General features: G+C 42.6%; 7 protein-coding genes across 7 annotated transcripts; 4 read left to right on the top strand and 3 right to left on the bottom strand.

Annotated features, from left to right (window-relative positions):
* Window positions 1-2,115: 2,115 nt before the first annotated feature.
* On the top strand, window positions 2,116-4,186 carry BDB00DRAFT_874567 (coth protein-domain-containing protein; the record flags this gene model as incomplete). The annotated part of the gene is made up of 5 exons (XM_053127235.1): window positions 2,116-2,131; window positions 2,303-2,744; window positions 2,829-3,068; window positions 3,142-3,489; window positions 3,586-4,186. 5 exons carry the CDS (start codon window positions 2,116-2,118, stop codon window positions 4,184-4,186), a joined length of 1,647 nt encoding a protein of 548 aa, XP_052977440.1.
* Window positions 4,187-4,613: 427 nt separating this feature from the next.
* On the top strand, window positions 4,614-8,338 carry BDB00DRAFT_510582 (uncharacterized protein). The gene is made up of 8 exons (XM_053117662.1): window positions 4,614-5,017; window positions 5,133-5,199; window positions 5,319-6,394; window positions 6,484-6,864; window positions 6,951-7,028; window positions 7,094-7,339; window positions 7,434-7,661; window positions 7,861-8,338. The coding sequence occupies exons 1-8, from the start codon at window positions 4,940-4,942 to the stop codon at window positions 8,137-8,139; spliced, it is 2,433 nt and encodes an 810-aa protein (XP_052977439.1). The 5' UTR covers window positions 4,614-4,939; the 3' UTR covers window positions 8,140-8,338.
* On the bottom strand, window positions 8,339-9,915 carry BDB00DRAFT_510596 (uncharacterized protein). The gene is made up of 6 exons (XM_053117663.1): window positions 9,786-9,915; window positions 9,625-9,683; window positions 9,439-9,546; window positions 9,202-9,350; window positions 8,950-9,103; window positions 8,339-8,810 (listed from the first exon to the last, which is right to left on the bottom strand). Exons 1-6 carry the CDS (start codon window positions 9,793-9,795, stop codon window positions 8,538-8,540), a joined length of 753 nt encoding a protein of 250 aa, XP_052977438.1. The 5' UTR covers window positions 9,796-9,915; the 3' UTR covers window positions 8,339-8,537.
* Window positions 9,916-10,039: 124 nt separating this feature from the next.
* On the bottom strand, window positions 10,040-10,933 carry BDB00DRAFT_834084 (uncharacterized protein). The gene is made up of 2 exons (XM_053124314.1): window positions 10,375-10,933; window positions 10,040-10,301 (listed from the first exon to the last, which is right to left on the bottom strand). Exons 1-2 carry the CDS (start codon window positions 10,548-10,550, stop codon window positions 10,076-10,078), a joined length of 402 nt encoding a protein of 133 aa, XP_052977437.1. The 5' UTR covers window positions 10,551-10,933; the 3' UTR covers window positions 10,040-10,075.
* On the bottom strand, window positions 10,914-11,343 carry BDB00DRAFT_834083 (uncharacterized protein). The gene has a single exon (XM_053124313.1). The coding sequence runs from the start codon at window positions 11,171-11,173 to the stop codon at window positions 10,988-10,990; it is 186 nt and encodes a 61-aa protein (XP_052977436.1). The 5' UTR covers window positions 11,174-11,343; the 3' UTR covers window positions 10,914-10,987.
* Window positions 11,236-13,038, top strand: BDB00DRAFT_789715 (UNC-like C-terminal-domain-containing protein; the record flags this gene model as incomplete). The annotated part of the gene is made up of 3 exons (XM_053120894.1): window positions 11,236-11,290; window positions 11,334-11,351; window positions 11,411-13,038. The coding sequence occupies 3 exons, from the start codon at window positions 11,236-11,238 to the stop codon at window positions 13,036-13,038; spliced, it is 1,701 nt and encodes a 566-aa protein (XP_052977435.1).
* Window positions 13,039-13,318: 280 nt separating this feature from the next.
* On the top strand, window positions 13,319-13,678 carry BDB00DRAFT_767480 (gamma-secretase aspartyl protease complex, presenilin enhancer-2 subunit; the record flags this gene model as incomplete). Its single annotated transcript, XM_053119671.1, has 2 exons — window positions 13,319-13,460; window positions 13,542-13,678. The coding sequence occupies 2 exons, from the start codon at window positions 13,319-13,321 to the stop codon at window positions 13,676-13,678; spliced, it is 279 nt and encodes a 92-aa protein (XP_052977434.1).
* Between the last annotated feature and the right edge of the window lie 3,873 nt (window positions 13,679-17,551).

Raw genomic sequence — 17,551 nt, 5'->3', positions numbered from 1 at the left:
ATTTCGTGAGTATTGGTTCTTCTTTTTGGGATTACACTGGTATGTTAATAACCACTTATTTAATCAATGCCGGAATGAACTGATATTTATGTATCTGTGCCCCATTACAGTGCCGCTTTTCTCTAAATTTTCCAATATCTCTGGTCGTAAAGCTTCCTTGTTTGTAAATTCATAGTGTTCTTAACAGCTTCGGTATTGTGCGGCGCCTCGAATACATGGTCGCCATGCTGATAGTTAGGCATGATATCCAAGAAATCGGCGCGGCTGGTACATTCTCCACGGTGTTTGTGATCATTTCAGATATTGTGCTCCCGAAAAACGGGGCAGTTATCAGGGTATCATTGATGGCGTGTTTGCTATGGTCAGCATTTTCGGAGCACTTAGTGGTGTAAGCAATCCCCTCCTTCTTCAACACCCATCCCAGACTATTTTTTATGTCATTCTTGCAGCTCTTTATCTATGGTCTCTTTAACATAAAAGCACTGATTCTGTTTCCAATTCTCAATTATTGTGATGGTATAGGGTCGTCGTTCTTTTATGTGTATATAACCATCAGATGAAGAATGTTTTGGCCTCTGTTTGGGAACACCATTCTACTACTTCTTCTTTATCAGAGCCAGCGACATCATTTTCAGACGAGCCTCTTTCTCCGGATGACAATGACCTGAATTAATTGAAGAAAGATGAATAGCAACGCCAACAGCAAGCAGTATCTGTTTGGATCAAAATGATGATGATAGGATGAATGACTATTATCCTGCTGATGATAATGTTCAGGTTTATAGCACTTGTTGTACATATATGTGATAGTGCAGAGAATTATTGCATGCATATTGGCGGCAAAACTTGTTCCGGGAGAGCTAAGCAAAACACTGCTAATAATGCGATACCGTTACGACCAACAAAGTGAAATTGGAGTTTAGATGCAAAAAGAAAATATTCAGGGGCATACAAAAGAGGCGCCAATGTAAATTATCTTTTTATTATCTAATGCGTATGCGTGCTTCGATAAATATATTCTCTTAAAGCTGATGCTTTACCGTGGCTGAGACCCGGAGGAAGGGCTAGAACGAACGAAACTGAGGCTATAAAGCAAACAGCATGGCGATCACTTCTTCAAGGATATTTACTGCACTGCACATAGCCGTCGTCCTTATTCGCTTTGGTCCAGTATATGCAAAGCTGCTGTTATATCCTATTTATCTTTTAAACCACTTATCGCCAATATGTCATAGTTCAACAACACTGTAACAACCTATCCGAATTAAAAGCGCAGTTGTAGCTCTGAAAATCGCAGAATATTCATTTTGTAGCTGTAAAATTACACTGATGATTTTGAGCGCTTATCTATAACAAAAAGAAATGCTTACTGTATGTATACATACGCCAATATGGGTTTGAAGCCATGCTTGACCAAGTACCGTTGTCGGAAAAACGCGATCTTGCTATTTAGTTAGTAGACTCCCTTAACACGTACGCCCTGCTGTGAGCTTTTGTGTGTGACAGCTCACTCCTTAAATAATGCCGCATTTGGTAGAATAGGGAGGGGCAGCACGAGAAAAGCAAAGGGACACAAGCGTAATGCGCAACTTTTTATCAAAACCTAAACGCACCATGTATCATATATATGTACCTGAGGATTCTTTTTAGCTTATCGTTACCAATGTATGTAACGAGTACACAGGAGCCTTTCGGTCTCCTTCTCATGCTATCGCTGTTCTCATTGACGGTTGGACTGAGGAGGAGCTCAATCTAACAACTTTTTTTTCACAGATAACTACCTTAATTACATTACTATGCACTGCTGACGAGAAAAGACAGTAGACAATAATGACAATACTCACTGCATTCTATAGTGGAATGATATGACTATAGAATTTCGTGTTATATATGGCGTACGGCTTATTACAACAAAGAATTAAAAAGTATAAACGGGTTTGAAAGGAGCTCCAGGATCTTAATAGTCCGATAAAAAAAGAGGATTCTCGAATTAGATGCAGGGGGCGCAGTCGCGCAGTTCAGTAACCTTTATATAAACTCAAGAGTTGCTGTTTCTTGTTCTTCATATTTTAAACTACTTTTCTGAAAACATCCCATATCAATCTTTCCTCTACAATGCCACAACATACTCGTAAGTCAATAAGTTGGTCGTCAAAATGAGAATCAAGACGCCCGTAGTTTGTCACTAGCACTATACAAACGGCACTATTACATATGACACTATATTAAATTATAACCGAACCCTTATTTGCAGTATACTTTTTATTACTATCACTACTATCAATCTTTCTGCTCGTACGAGCGGATACGACTTATAATGTAATATGTGCTCCTGGCAGCAGCGACAAGAGTGTTGCTGTTGTCATTGACGGACAGCGATACCCTCTTAAACCATCACCATCCTCATCGATTTTGTTCACCGGGAATGCACCTTCATCTCAAAACTACCATTATGCAATCACAGATGGTCAGGGCGACATCCTTGAAGAGGAGACATTCACTCGAGCTCTCCAGGAGGGCAGCGGCAGTAACACCCCGAACGAATTTTACAACAGGACTTGGACAACAAAATCAGTACGGCAATTGCCTGCCGTGTACCCGCCACACAAGACCTTCCCTTCGGAGCTTCATCCTACTGACGAGATTCCAACGTTCCATTTCCAAGCACAACAAAGCGAGATTGACAATATGCATAAGAATGTTAATGATGATCTGACCGTTTTTGGAACAATGACTTATATTCGGTAGTTCTATATGTATACCTGCATCTTTGTTTATTTGATGTTTGTGCATTGTAATTAATCCATATCTACTTCTTAAACTGAAAGGCGTGATGGTGTCCAAACCTTTTCAACAGTGAAAGCCAAGATCAGCGGCCGTAATGCACGTCGATACGAAAAACTCTCTTATAACATAAATCTCAATGGCAAAGGAGAAAACCTCTATGGTTGCAGTCGATTCAAACTCCGTGCACTTGGAACAACAGATCCTGCATATATTCGGGAGGATTTGGCTTACAAAACGCTCGTCTCCATGGGCGTACCCACGACTGGGGCGTCTTTTGCAAGGTATAGATATTACGCTACATGTGTTTTCAAAGAAATCGGCTAAAAATAAAGCATGAATGTGTTACTGTTTTAGAGTCTTCTTTAATGGCCAACCGATGGGTCTCTATACAATGATCGAGCACTTTAAACCATCTTGGCTTCGGATGGTATTTGGCGATGGTACTAAGAAGTACAAGCATGGGATATTATACCAAGGCCACAAGAGAACCCCGGCCTCTGACCTTGCTGGTCACTACTCCGATTTGGAATATTACGAAAATAACATTACTGCCTATGATGACGGCCAATACTTAATCAAGGAGGAGCCATCTGGGGGCCAAAAGCTAGGGTACCAGCCATTGATGGATCTTACCAAGATTTTACAAGAGTCAAATACCGAAGACTGGGACAGCCAGCTCGATATGGAAGTTTTCATGCGATTGTAAGTGCCCTAATATCTCAGTGTATATGTACATGTCCTTGTTACTAGTGAACTAAAGTGTTTTTGCTTATTATTACGTCAAACATCAATATCTAGCATGGTACACGAGTTCTTTGCTGGGCTATCCGACAACTTTATTATCAACTACAACAACTACTTCCTGTACCAAGATCCCAGCCAAAAGAATCGGTTCACTTTTATCAATGCAGACTTGAACCGAGCACTCGGCAATACCATCTACTCCATGGCACACATGCTTAAGGGCGACTTTAGTTCGTTCGTGCTGGAGAAAGAAGGAATCGCAGAAAGCCATGCACCGCCTCCCATGGTTAAGCTAATGAAATCACCCAAGCACAGCGATCGAATTAAGGAGCTTATTCGCGAATTAAATGATAAGCTCTTCAGCCCGGCCGTACTGAACCCTACAATTGATGACATCGTAGCGCTTATAGAAGATGACGTACAGTGGGACCAAGAGCTGCCAAAGCCAGGCAAGTTGAAGATGTCTGGAAAGCGAAAGCCTGGGCAGGAGGTCAACATGCGCAATACCGATGAGGCCTATGATACGTGGGTCGTAGCACGAGATGGCATACCATTCAAGAAAGCTGTCAATGGACCTGTCGAAGACCATCCTTCCACCATTGGCGTCAAAGAATGGATCGAGAAGAAGAATAAAGCCGTAGCAAGTGTGAATTAGCTTTTGAAACTTTAATTTCTTTTTCTACACTTTCTTACTTTGTTAAATTTCCCAATACTAAATCTATGACACGAGTAATACAATGCATCGATAAACCCTGAAATCACAATCATATATAAGGGCTCCTCCAAGTATCAATAGATCACAGTCATCTCAAAAAACACAAGCGTCTCACTTCTTTGCGCAGCTAATGGCCAACTTGATTGCCAAGAAAGATAAATTACCATCTTTTAAGATTGAACAAGGAGATACGACAATAGTAGTGTGTAAGTGGTGAAAGATTTTAAAAACAACGAACTGACACATTAGCGGAATCGCTGTGCTCAAAGGTATGTGTTGAGGTACACAAAGATATTCTGTTACTCTGTCACATGTCTGTCAAAATTGATTGTGCTTCACCATCAATGCATCTTCCCCAAAAATTCGGCCAGCCTTTGCTTTTCAACATGTCTCTGTGGACTGCTTGTGATGGGAACAAATAGAAGGGGCCTTCTTCTATGGCCTTCTGACAGATGATCAGCAGACTATGGTGGTGTGGTTTTGCGTCAAAGAGTTGATCAACTTAGAACATGCATGCCGATGCTAAACCTTTTTAAATGAATTTTGAGAAGCATAATCACTAAACCGAATTGAGCACCGACAAGGTTTTTGTGTTATCAAATAATCGTTGTCGTCTTCCCCTCTTCCCCCAAAAATCCGTTTTCGCCTTCTTTCTTTCACTTGTTTCATAATTACTTTAACACCAAAAACGAAATGTCGCGGTCACCAACAACGGAATCGCAACGCTCGGTGGCCTCGTACCCCGTTACGCCTACGCCCGGAAAACTAAGAGTATGTACTACTACACTTGTTTTGCGCGGACGGTGGCGATCCGCAAACCGAATGAATTTAACATAAAGCGTGTGTGTGTATTCATGAATTATTCTCTAACAGCCATTCACGTTAGATTCAAATACACAACTGTTACCTCAATATACCTGTGAAACGACCGTACATTATAATCACTATGGGAGGTAAATGGAATGAACATAGTGAAGAACGACCGCTTTCTCTGAAGCTAAGAAGACGAACTGGCTGACTGACGAGGACAATTGGAGAACCGTAACCATACTAATACGGACAATGACAATAGAACAAGCATTTGAAACGTCGGTATCCGAGTATCCACAAGGTCGTTGGCACGAAAGCTTCGAGTTCACCGTCAGCTTTCATGCCCAGCTCTTCAATACGATCCAGATGGACCTGTACGACTCGTATATGCTTTTGCCTGACAAGCACGTTGGACGAGCTGAAATTCGACTACGCAACCTGCGAGGTATGCCGCATACATTTACAAACTACTATGAAGTGTGGGACAAGCAGCTATCAACAGGCGCCAGCTCACGGGTGGGACGAGTGAAAACCATGGCATCCAACGTTGGTGCGGTGCAAGCAATGATCTCCTACATTTATCAAGAAGCAGACGGCATTGCTGCTGCTGCCACAACAACACCAACAACAGATCACCAACAGAAAAATGGATCATCGTCCACGTCATCAGATATGGCTACAAGGGAGAATCTGCGATCAATCAAAAACAATACCATGAAGTCCAACGGTGCGTCTGATGATCAACTTGCCGATGAATTCCGTCGCCATGTCAAGCAACAGCGAGAGGCAAAAGCTATCAGTTTTCGCAAGTACGAAGAAAATAATAATGACGACAAAGAATCCAATAAGCCGCTGCTGGACGACGGTTTGGATTTCCCTGATGAAAGTGAGACGGAAGACGACGCGGATGGCAGCGATCTTGGATTGGCACAGTTACGGATACATAACTCGAATCTCAAATCTAAAAAGGAGCAGGAACAAGAGGGCTCCAAGTCGAAAACCAGTACTATCACGACTAGCAGAAATACAGCACCAGCATCCCCCACGAAACAAGGATCATCATCGTCTTCTTGGTTTAGTCTTACTCGCAGAGCTACCCACAAACGCTCATCGTCGTCTTCCATCAACTCCTCAGCATCGTATAGCCGTCTGGAGTCGCATGAACCGGACCCACCGCCGTCAAAGGACAATGCAGAGTTGGCAAATACCGTCAATGTGCTAGCAGACGATGAAGGGAGCTTGAAGCCATTCCCTCTCTTAAGCGCGATTGGCTCATGGACAACAAACAAGGAAACTAACCAAGTTTTACGGGCTATCCTCAAATTACTCGCTGCGTTTGTAAGTATATGCTGGAGAGCGCTTTTTATTACACCGAGGACTTGGCACGGTATACTTAACCGTAGTGTTGTCATGTCTGTTTATAAAAGGGTCAAGGCTTTGAATTATCCAACATCCAGATCTTGACAGGGTTTTCAGTACTGGAAAAGTTTTATGCCAACTTGCCACGTGATCGCACGTGGGATGTCATCGAAGATCTGTCCGAGATCGAGCTACCTGCGTACTTTTGGAAATTTTCAGTCGCGTCATATGGATGGAAGGGTCTCAATTTTTTTGGAAAAGGCAACGGGTATTTTTCGGATGCTATGCGCGATCACTCGGATGCGCTTTCGATCATTGAACATCTGTCTATTCCAAAAGAGGATCTTCTTGCATACGAGTTTCGAATGGCTAGTGCATTCAGGCCAAGTTATTACATTGCCCTAGACCGTCCCACCAATTCAATCGTTCTTTGTATTCGGGGTACTATGGTAAGCCTTTAAATGACTGTTCATGGTTTCCATGACTGTAAAGACAACAAAACTTACTTATACTAAATATTAATAAACATCAATAGAGCGCATTTGATGCAATGACCGATCTTGTGTGCGAATACGAGCAGTGGAAGGGTGGTTTAGTGCACAAAGGCATGAAGGTAGGTTGCACAGCATATTTTAACAGTTCAACAAGGTGATACTAAGAGAAAGGATCTTTAATTAGTCGGCTGCTACTTGGTTCTTCCGTCACGTTGCTCCACAGTTAGTTGCTTACTGTAACGAACACTCGACGAATGCATTGTATATAGTGGGGCACAGTCTTGGCGCTGCCACAGCATCTATCTTGACCATCATGTTAGTCGACTTCATAGACGAGTTCAAAGGTGCTCACTGTGATGAGTTCACGCTTAAATGTTTTGGTTATGCTCCAGCGTGTGGTCTCAGTCTTGATATCTCTGAACGGTACCAGGTTTGTAGAAAGAAAGAAAGCTAGGTTGTGATATCATCAAATCGAGAGGCATGGAGTAACCAGCTGTTGGAACCCATCTGTCCTTTTTCATTAGGATTATATCCAATCCATTGTTTTTGCAAACGACGTTGTCAGCAAGTTGAGCTATGGCTCCATGATGGATGTCAAAGAGCTGGTGTTAGCCAGTGCGGAAGCAGCTCGAAATCTTGGATTTAGCCAGCTGCTTTGGACAGATAAGACGGAGGGAAAAGAATGGGAAGATGCTTTTACTCGCATCGGAGAAGCACGACGGCGATGTTTGGAATCACTGGAAAATCCACGGGTATGTGTTCTGAAAGATATATGTTTCCTTTTGGTACTTTTTCTCGCTGTGTACTTTGGATGCTCATAGCACTGACCAATGGTTTTTGTACATGTAGTTGTACGTGGCTGGCAAAGTGTACCAATTCTGGGTGGTAAGTTAGCTTCCAAACTAGTTCCTTTCGCTCTAAGAATATGAAGCTCACAGAAATTATATGCAGGATCCTGCACCACGTGATGATACGAGGATTGTTATTGAACGAACAGATCCGAAACGAGTATCCAGCGAAATCATTATCCGGCGATCTATTATCCTTGATCACTTACCTACAAATTTTGATCTGGCTTTCCGTCGAGCCCGTGAAGCTCTGATGTTGCAAGATACTGCTTCGAGCCATCGTCCATCGAGTGAGAGCGGTGTTTTGGAGAGCACTGAGCAGGAGAACCCAGCAGAAGCTGAGGCATTAAAGCACACCACTACGAAGCATGAGGGTGCCTAAGTAATTAACGTGACAAGTCTGCACATATTGCTACATAAACCCACCAATATCTCCGTGTACTTATATAAATATCAATACATAGTATTCCCCAACTACCTGTTTGCTCACTTATTTTATCATGTAAATCAAAGTCTCATTTCTAGCACATATATTATTCTACATACAAGACACGCCGAGTTCCAATAAACCAATCAAGTAATGAATATACACTTTCTCTTGACCAATCATCGCACAAAGGATATCTATGATTGTACAGAATAAAAAAGAATTTGCATTTTTATATTTTGTGAGTGCTGAGAGTAATTATATGTGTGTTTGAGGCGGTTAATTTTTTTTAAAACTAATATACTCTGCTGCAAAGGGGAAATATGATGGAGAGAAACGAGAAAAGAAAAAGGCTAGTAGGATTCCGTGGATTTAATGTGGTCATCATTAGTGGTTGTGTAGCAAAGGCCTTCATTGATGAGGTATTCGATCGCTTCTCGGATTTTATCTTCGCTTGAGACGTTGCTCAACTGATGGACAACCTGATGAATGTTTGCACCTTCATCCAAGTCATGGTACTGCTTGAGGACGTCCATAATTTTGTCGTGAAGCGCATTACCAAGGGCACTAGATGCTCCTGCGCCTTGGTCAACCATCATCGCATCACCGTTACCCGATCCTCCGGCCTACAAGTTATTAGCAGAGATAATCAATAATTGTGATCACTGGGACCAAGCAAATAAAAGAACGCCTTGTATGTATGTATGTAACTATCTATATACACACATCACCCCTACCCAACCTTCTTCCCCAACAAAAACTTACGGGGTTTGTGAATTTGACGTGTGTTAATGTTGCCTCGACAAAGTGATAGTTGATCTCATTGTAATCTTTAACGGGTCGAATAGTAAATGCTACCACATTGACCTTGTTGTTAAAGTTGTTGAGTCGTCCAAACACACGAACATATGTATCTTCACTTGAAACAGAAAAAAAGTATGTATCCCCTCATATTGGTCAGTTTGAGTGCATTCTATGCGTTGTGGATATGTATCACAGAGAGAGAGGTATACGAACGTCAGGTCTCGTCGTTTTTGTGCGTCTTCGGCAGTTTCACTCTGATCGAGCCAAAGGCGTACTTCAATTTTACCAGTACCGTCTTCAACAGCGTAAGAAATATTGGTCGATAACTCGGTAACGTTTCGAATAACACCAACAAACGTGACCTGGTTATTAAGGGTTTTGATTAGTATCCACTTCTTTGTAGCGAAAATGTATTACTGCTTTTGAAGCATAGTCGCGATCTTCCTTTACCTGAGTGAGATCCACGTTATCGACCTTGAAGGTGCCTTCTTGTGTAATGGTGCAATTGGCAAGCTGCTTCACAGTTACTGCGCGTAAGGTTTGTTCACCCATTGGTTTCTATACAGATATCTTTTTCTAGAATCTCTCTTCTTTCTTACTGTGCTGCGAAGAGAAACATTTTTTTTATTGTTTTACCCGCGATGAAGTGCTGCCACCACCGGAATTGAACGATGAGTCATTGTTACCGAAAAATCCTTAAGAACATGAAAATTAAAGTAAGGCATTTGAGTCTCTTCGCGTGTCTATGATTTTGTACGGGCGCTATCCTTTTAACGCGTCGAAGTAAAAGAGCTTACCGCCGTCCATTGTTATGTAGTCAAGTTATAGAGAACGAAAGAGGTATGTGGGTAACGTAGGTGCGGTAGAAAGAAGAAACACGTCTGCACCTGAGCTGTATTGAATTTTTTATTTGCAACGCGAAGTTCGCTGCGCGTCAAATTCAGCGCGTTTCTCCATCTCCTGAAATGGATATAGCACAGTTTCTTCGCAACGTGCTGGACTTATCACTGATGCGGTCAATAGCAGCACAGAACAAGAAAACAAACTGGAAGGATTCTAAAAGACAAGCGTTTTATTTGAAGTAAACTTATTGCTGTTTTGCTACACGTTTTGCTTCCTGAACCACACACTGGGTCAAAGGCTCGGATAATTGCAAGATGCCATTCGAAGTAACTAGACGATGGGCTGGCATAGGTTGATAAGTATCCGGTTGAATGACGCCCTTCTGAACAAGCACGCTGCCAATGATGTCCTCAGGGTATGGGATTCGACCCCATGGTGGTGGGTTGCGTTCATCGCCGATATGTAGCCATCTACATATAATATTTTGAGTAAACTCACGTCAATATTATTGACACTGGGCCCACTACTATTCGTTCACGTTACCCTTCTTTCTGCCATTCTGCAAGGCTCTTGAGCACAGGGTCGTTCACTTTATGCACCTTCTCTTTCAACACGCGTGTTAAAAAGTCGACAAACGATGTGTTGTCCACAAACGTCTTAAAGTCAATGTCTGTGTTAGGCGTCCAGCCGATAACTAGTTCGCCCTTGGGCGTTTCCATGTCTGCTGAAGACAAATATGATACAGCGTACTTCAAGTCGGAGCGAGGTGCATTTGTTGTAGGGTGAAAGTGAATATAAGGCAGTGCTAGAGTTGTCAATTGTTGATCGCCGGTTGTTAACGAAAGGAATGAGCTTGTGGCATTCTATTATAAAAGCGATGGGAAGGTGTTGAGGATGCCAAGATAAACGGGAAACTCACCGGCGTATGCTGTGCTCTTATGTCGCAATTGTATGAAGCTTGAGATTACTCTTGGAGCAAAAGTATGTTTGCCTAGTGCGCTTCGCATAAGGAGAGAAGTGGTTGTCATTATTTATTTGTTATTTCCAAAGCCAAAATCGGCATAAGCTGCTGTTGCTGGACAATACAATGAATTTGAGCTGTAGTCACACACATTATAAGGCGCGTGTGTCGGGTTCAGCACGGTCCCTCTTTTTTTCATATTGTCCGAGATGGATTTCGCAACGACACCCAATAGACGACGGCCATCTCTAGAAGAAGAACGAGACCCATACGGTAGCCCAACACAGTCAATACGACGACGACAAGCACATTTGGACCAACGACTACGGCAGCTATCAACAGACCAATATCGTAACACGTCCGTGAACATTGCAACTGCATTTGCCGAGGAAGCTAGACGGGCGTCATCGCCGCGACCTGAAAAACATTTTTCGCGATCAACTATGGCGACTGGATTGAACTCATCGAATGACGAACCGCTTTCAAATTCAAATTCAAGTGAGTTAATATATCGATTTGCTCTTGTATCATATGCGTATAGAGAAAAAGTGGGTTCTGGGTAAACCCCCTTTTATTTTATTTCAAGACTCTAAAACTAATAGCATCGTCGTATCGCAGAGACACTAGAGGATTTTCTAGAGCAATCATCACCGACTGGAACAGAACAGGAGTTGAACTGGTTTGATGATACTGTTGACGACGACATTAGCGACACGGATCCATTAGAAGAGCTGGATGCTTTAGCAAACAATCATCTGGACGAAGAGCATCTACGAGATTACGACTTATCGTTCTCACGAGAAGACGGCCCCCGTATGCACCATACAAATGATAACAACTCAAGCAATAGTAGTGTTAAAGATGGCAGCAGCAGCAGCAGCAGCATCAACCGATCGTACAACTCTTCACGTAGCAATATTGATGGTATCCTATGGCCGATTATGCGACCAGTGGGCGAAATGCTGTACGAGAAAGTAGCATTTGCATTATTCATGGTGGTGTATTCAATCAAAGAAACTGTACTGGCTTGGTTCGCCTTCATCGATGCAGCGATGATATACATTTACAACTTTGTATTAAAGATCATGCAAAGTTGCGGTGTGATGCGTAACCGACCGCACGGTAATCCGCTACGAATGTTGGGACAACGAAAGCAATCACAAAGGATCTTTTGTTGGATTGCCGTTGGAATCTATCTTTGGATGTTCTATGCATACCTTCATCGCGACCAGTCATCCGTCATCGTCAAATCTAATACCTTGTATGATTCGTTTTACCACATATTTAACGGTCATGATCAGCCTCAGTTCCTCTCACCTGAATCACCGTTACCGCATACTGCCCCGTCTTTCCCGGCCCAGTCAGGACAGCAGCAACCCGATTCATCAACAGCAACTGGCATGCTTATTGGCGAAGAAAATGCAGAAACAATCCGCGCAACTGTTGAACGTATCCTATCCAGCTTTGTTCCAGGAACAACGAACGGTAAGCAGATGGACTTTATCAGCAATTTACAGGCGTACATGAACGACCATTATGTAAAACGCACGGAGCTCCAGGAAAAGCAGCTTTCGTCGCCACCATCGTCATCTTCATCATCATCATCATCACAAGACAAATACGAAAACGCTGAACACAAACAAGAGCTCTTCTTGCAACAAGTCGCCGACTTTGCACTTGCCACACGTGGCGCACGAATAATACCCAAAATGACCTCTTCAACATATTCAACTAGTAACCGCCATCTTTGGAAAGCTGCGATCGCACGCGCGGTGGGCATTCATCCAGGAACCTATCGCGCATCGCCTCTGATTGCATTATTGCCTGATACACACGTGGGTCAGTGCTGGCCCATGACCGGAACGAATGGAACCCTTGGTATCATGCTAAGCCAACCGATCGCAATTAAGAGTGTTACCTTGGAATACCCAGATAGAGAACAGACCGTGAACACGAGCAGCGCACCACATGCATTTGAAATATGGGGTTTACACAAAGTCGAGGTCCCCGTGTTCTCCTCTGTCCAGTGGCCTTGGTCCTATCCTGAAAACGATAAAGATACGAACTCAAAGCTGCTGGGTTCGTTCCAATATGATGTCCAGACAGGTCGATCGGTCCAGACATTCAATGTCAACAACGAGCATGACGATGTGTTTGAAGCTGTTGTGATCCGTATCCTTTCCAATTGGGGTCAAAAGGCATATACTTGTCTTTATCGTGTACGAGTCCATGGCGAGGCATTGTAATGGATCTTAACATCATATCACCACCAGCAGCAGCAGCGACAGTAGTAGTAGCAGTATAGTTGCAGTTGGATTGTTTATATATATATATACACACATACACCCACGTTGAAAAGAATAGTAATCCTCATAGTACAATAGCACCATTCAATAATTAGTCTCTAATCAATAATATTTCAAGTCAGCTTGTAAGACACATATGCTCTTCGTCGCTTTATCCTCCATCCCCTTTCTTCTTCTTCCTCTCACAACCGCAAGACAAACAATGCCTAAACTGGACCGAATGAGTCCAGACGAGCTGGTCTCCATTAGCAAGAAAATGTTTTATGGAGGATTGGCATTTCTTCCCTTTTTATGGCTGGTGAATTTCATGTACCTGTTTCAAACGAGTCGAAAGCCATCTGCACCACCCGATCTAAAAAAGTGTAAGGAGATCAATTTAGAGTTTCCGCGATAAAGAAAAGACTGAATTCGGGTACTTATGAATACTTTTTTTACTGTCATAGACGTTTATTTATCGTTGGCTGGGTGTGTAGCCTGGTTTGTTGTCTTGACAACGTGGTATGCAGTCTATGTCAACAAGCGGACGGCGTGGGGAGCAGCTGGCGATCAAATTACAGTCGTTATACCTAAAGGCGAATAACACATTCATCCAACCAGCAAAATGGGCCCGGCCAGCTCAAATGGGCAAAAACATCATTTATTCCCGCTATAACTATATCTCTAATCAACTGTACATACTGGAAATACGACTACCACCTACTACATAGCCATTCTACATTTTACATACCAGTGCTTAAATAATCCTACTATTCAATACCCCACTGGCATTATTTTCGTCTAATCATAAAGTCTTCGTCATTTGATGCCTACCACGGGATTTTAAAGACATTTTAAACTGTTGACGAATGACCGCAAGTGCATATGATGGTTGGGATAAAGGATCGAGGCAAAGAAGCAGAGCTTGCGACATGATACCCTTCGTGATAGACCAACTGGCTCTTATACAGCAATTAAAACTGAGCGTCCCCTATTGCTTTAATGTAGTTGTTGTCTGCGATGGACACATATTTTGAAGGCTTGTGTGTCATTTTTATTGGTAAGCTGGTCACCATATCGGATTAATTTTAGGTGAGCTTAGATAGCTTAAAAGAGAGAAAAGCGTTTGTACAAGCGTATTCCATAGGCATTTAAGACCCAGAAGAGAAGATCGTTTGGGAAGACATCAGGCTAACACCGTGTGCTTCCTAAAGATCAATGTATGTATACATTGGGCAAGAATAGAGTGTGTTAGCTCAAAACATCTAGGCTAAACTTCACCCTCTTTTGCACCTTTCTCGCCTACACTTATTGTTGCTGCACATCCTGTCCTACATACAGAATCCTTCACCCTATCCATTCTGTAAATGTCTCATAGCATATCGCCTCATTCTTCTCAACAACGTAAGATATGAGCGGGGCTGTGGTGCAATTACGAGCAACGTTTAAGTGAGAGACGACCGTGAGCGTAACATGCAGCAAGTATAGCATGACTCAATCATGGTATGAGTAAAGCAAGCACATCCAAGGCTGTGTGGTTACGTGCGCTTGTGCTAGTGCTACCATGCTATCCAGATTGATCATCTTTGGGTACACAACGTATCTTTGGGTTACATAGACCCCCAAATATAAGAAAATGTTCCTTTCTATCCTTTGTTCACTGGTTGTCGGGATGCACGATCTACCATGATCTTCATAACCTATTATGCCGCCTTGACAAATAAAAGAGTTGCACTGGGCACTCAAATACGCCAACGAAAGCGAGTGTGTGGGTGATCAGCCTTCTTTAGCACAGGCCAGTTCTTGTATATGTAATCCACTTCCAGAACTACCCTTACATACTTGCTTGGCTTGATACATGCACATAAACAACGCAAAGAAACAGACTAGAAGATGCGTATGTGTTTCAGAATGCAGCACAGTATGGTCTTGCATAAACCTTTGAGAGGGCAAAAAAAATTGCAGTCTGTTGATGGGAAGCCAAAATCAAAAGGGGAGAAGAGTGAATCTTCAATGGGATTTTTGACCATATAAGGCATTGAAGACGGGTGGGGGAAATATACAAAAGTTGTATATGGCGCCATGGAATTATGTATGTGCCCACAAGCAAGCAGACAACCATTCGCCGCCATTATGCAGCTACCCCAATTATCATCAGAAAGACTAGCAAACGCCCGCCGCCCCTTTTCCCATGGGAAAAATTTCCTCCCACCATCGCTACTACTGTTTATTTGTCACATTGACGAGATGTTGGTATGACCATGAGGAATACACAACATTCACAATGATGTTACATACAGTGTGCTAGTTATGCTGATGAGTAGAGAGACGGCTCGGGTAACAAGATACATCTCAGCATTATAGAGTTCTTCTCGACGCACTCTAAAGCACCATACAGAGTTTTGCTGATCGTTTGTTTAGCAAGTTTAGACTCTGCGTTCTAGATAAAACGTCTGTTTATAGTGCTACTTTTACTGTTAGTCCATGCATAACACAGAAGAATTGGAAGTGACAGGGCTGGGTAACGGTGATCTCTTTAAGGAAGGAACACGGCCAAAGTATGTACTACCAAGTGAGAACTACGTGGCAGTAGCAACACTAGGAGCTTCGGGTTCTTTGCCTCCTCTTTTTTCTCTTTTACTCCTACCAGAACTTACCCCCCAAGTGAAAACTGGCTGAACCCCTTTTTAGTGATGTCTAAATGGGGTTAAAAATCGAAGGTTGACAGACATTGCAGGATGAGGCATTGATACGAACAGCATGTACATAGCAGCAACGACACACTGGTGAAAACTGTCCCCAGGGAAATCGTCAACTAGTTTTACCAAAAACAGGCAGAATTCAAGTAGGCAGATCTGTGTTTGCTTGCGCGATAAAGTGTCAGCGCCCACAGCAAGTAGCCTACAGTGGCATCTATTCAGAATAATTCCAGTCCAACTAAATGGGCGCCATATCCTACTCTCTCCCAGTAGTCGATCGTTGCTACTCGGAACGTAGCACTTCCTTTTCCCGTAGTGAGAGTCTAAATCACAAGAAAACAACAACGATAATGACGGTGAATTATTTAACTGTTATGTCTTTATCAAGGTACATACTAATCTGGTAAACAAGCGTACGTATAGCAGAAGGTGATGTCTATCCAGTTTTAATAAAAGTGCATACTGTTATTCATAGAGGAGAAAAATATAATGGGTGGCTCGTCTCATCTACTTTCAGTTTATAGTAATTGAACAAGGAGGACAAGAACAGTTATTAGCTGAGTAGTGAACGAAGGAAAAAAGATGAAGGATGGATGGTATGCTACTATTCTGAGCACAAGAACAAAGAGATCACGACAAGGAAGTTACTAGCCGTACGTAGTAATTAACGAGTGCAGACATGCATAATACAACATACTAATAATACATGCCATTATGAACGACGAATGCGGAACATCATCACGGCGAATCATGACGACCTAATAATCATACATTGGTTATTTGGAAGAAGGTTAGTATGCACAGACTCGAGACGTCGCGTGGTAGAAGCTAGCAGACATAGAAGAAGTCCAATTTTAGAAAAATGAAAGGAGTGGGTGGTGTAGCTTTGAAGAAGACGAGAATATGTACGTAGTAGTAGTAGTGAACGCTGAGATACATCTCTATTATGAAAGGCAGGAAGGGTGCATATATTGATAGCAACACGTTGGCTTGTTTTCATAAAAGTGCAAAAGCCGAAAGAAAGAGAAACGTATTCATGCAGATTTATGAGACATCACTAAAATGGAATATGACCGCCTTAGAGGAAATGATTCACTGTCTGACATTTTCTTTTTTTATAATGGCTAGAAGCGCAGATTCACAGAGAGATAGAGAGAGAGAACATGTGTGCACTAAATTATCTTGAACCATGATAACAATGAAGAATGGCAGTGTGCAACAGAGCGCGTGTGGAGCTTGTTGAGCAAGTTACATATTATGGCAGCGGTGGTAGTCTTGTCCGGAGGGAGGGGGCACATGAAGAGAGGCGCGAGAAATCTAAGCTAAATATACAGCATTGTATCTTTTATTAATATGTCGATGCTAACTTGACATGTCAAAAAAAAGACAACGAATTAAGCCGCGTGTATATGTGTGCGTCGTGTTCTGTTGCCCTAGCCTAGCACCAGCGTACATAGCAGCAACAACCAGTGCTTCAATTGTTGCATCAATGATGGTTGTTGCATTGTGATAAAGTTAAGTGAGTGCTTCTCTTTCTCTCAAAGCGCTCCCCGAAGAAAAAGCTCCCATCCCCTGTCGTCTTGCCATCAATTTGTCACTTCAGGGCGAGGGTGTGTATGTAAACTAAGGGGAGTCCAGATGATTCTCAATTACTATAAATAGTATAACCCCGGCCAACCAGCATATGGGAATCATAGATCATTTATGTCGCTGCTGCCATTCGTTGGACGATCAAAATAGGTGCTTATTTTTTCAACCCAAATTACAAACTTTACTGC

Source organism: Zychaea mexicana (genome assembly GCF_025766255.1).
Source record: "Zychaea mexicana strain RSA 1403 chromosome Unknown BDB00scaffold_61, whole genome shotgun sequence".
Lineage (NCBI taxonomy): Eukaryota > Fungi > Mucoromycota > Mucoromycetes > Mucorales > Lichtheimiaceae > Zychaea > Zychaea mexicana.
Note: the sequence above shows the minus strand (reverse complement) of the source record. Positions and strands in the feature narration are given on the sequence as shown.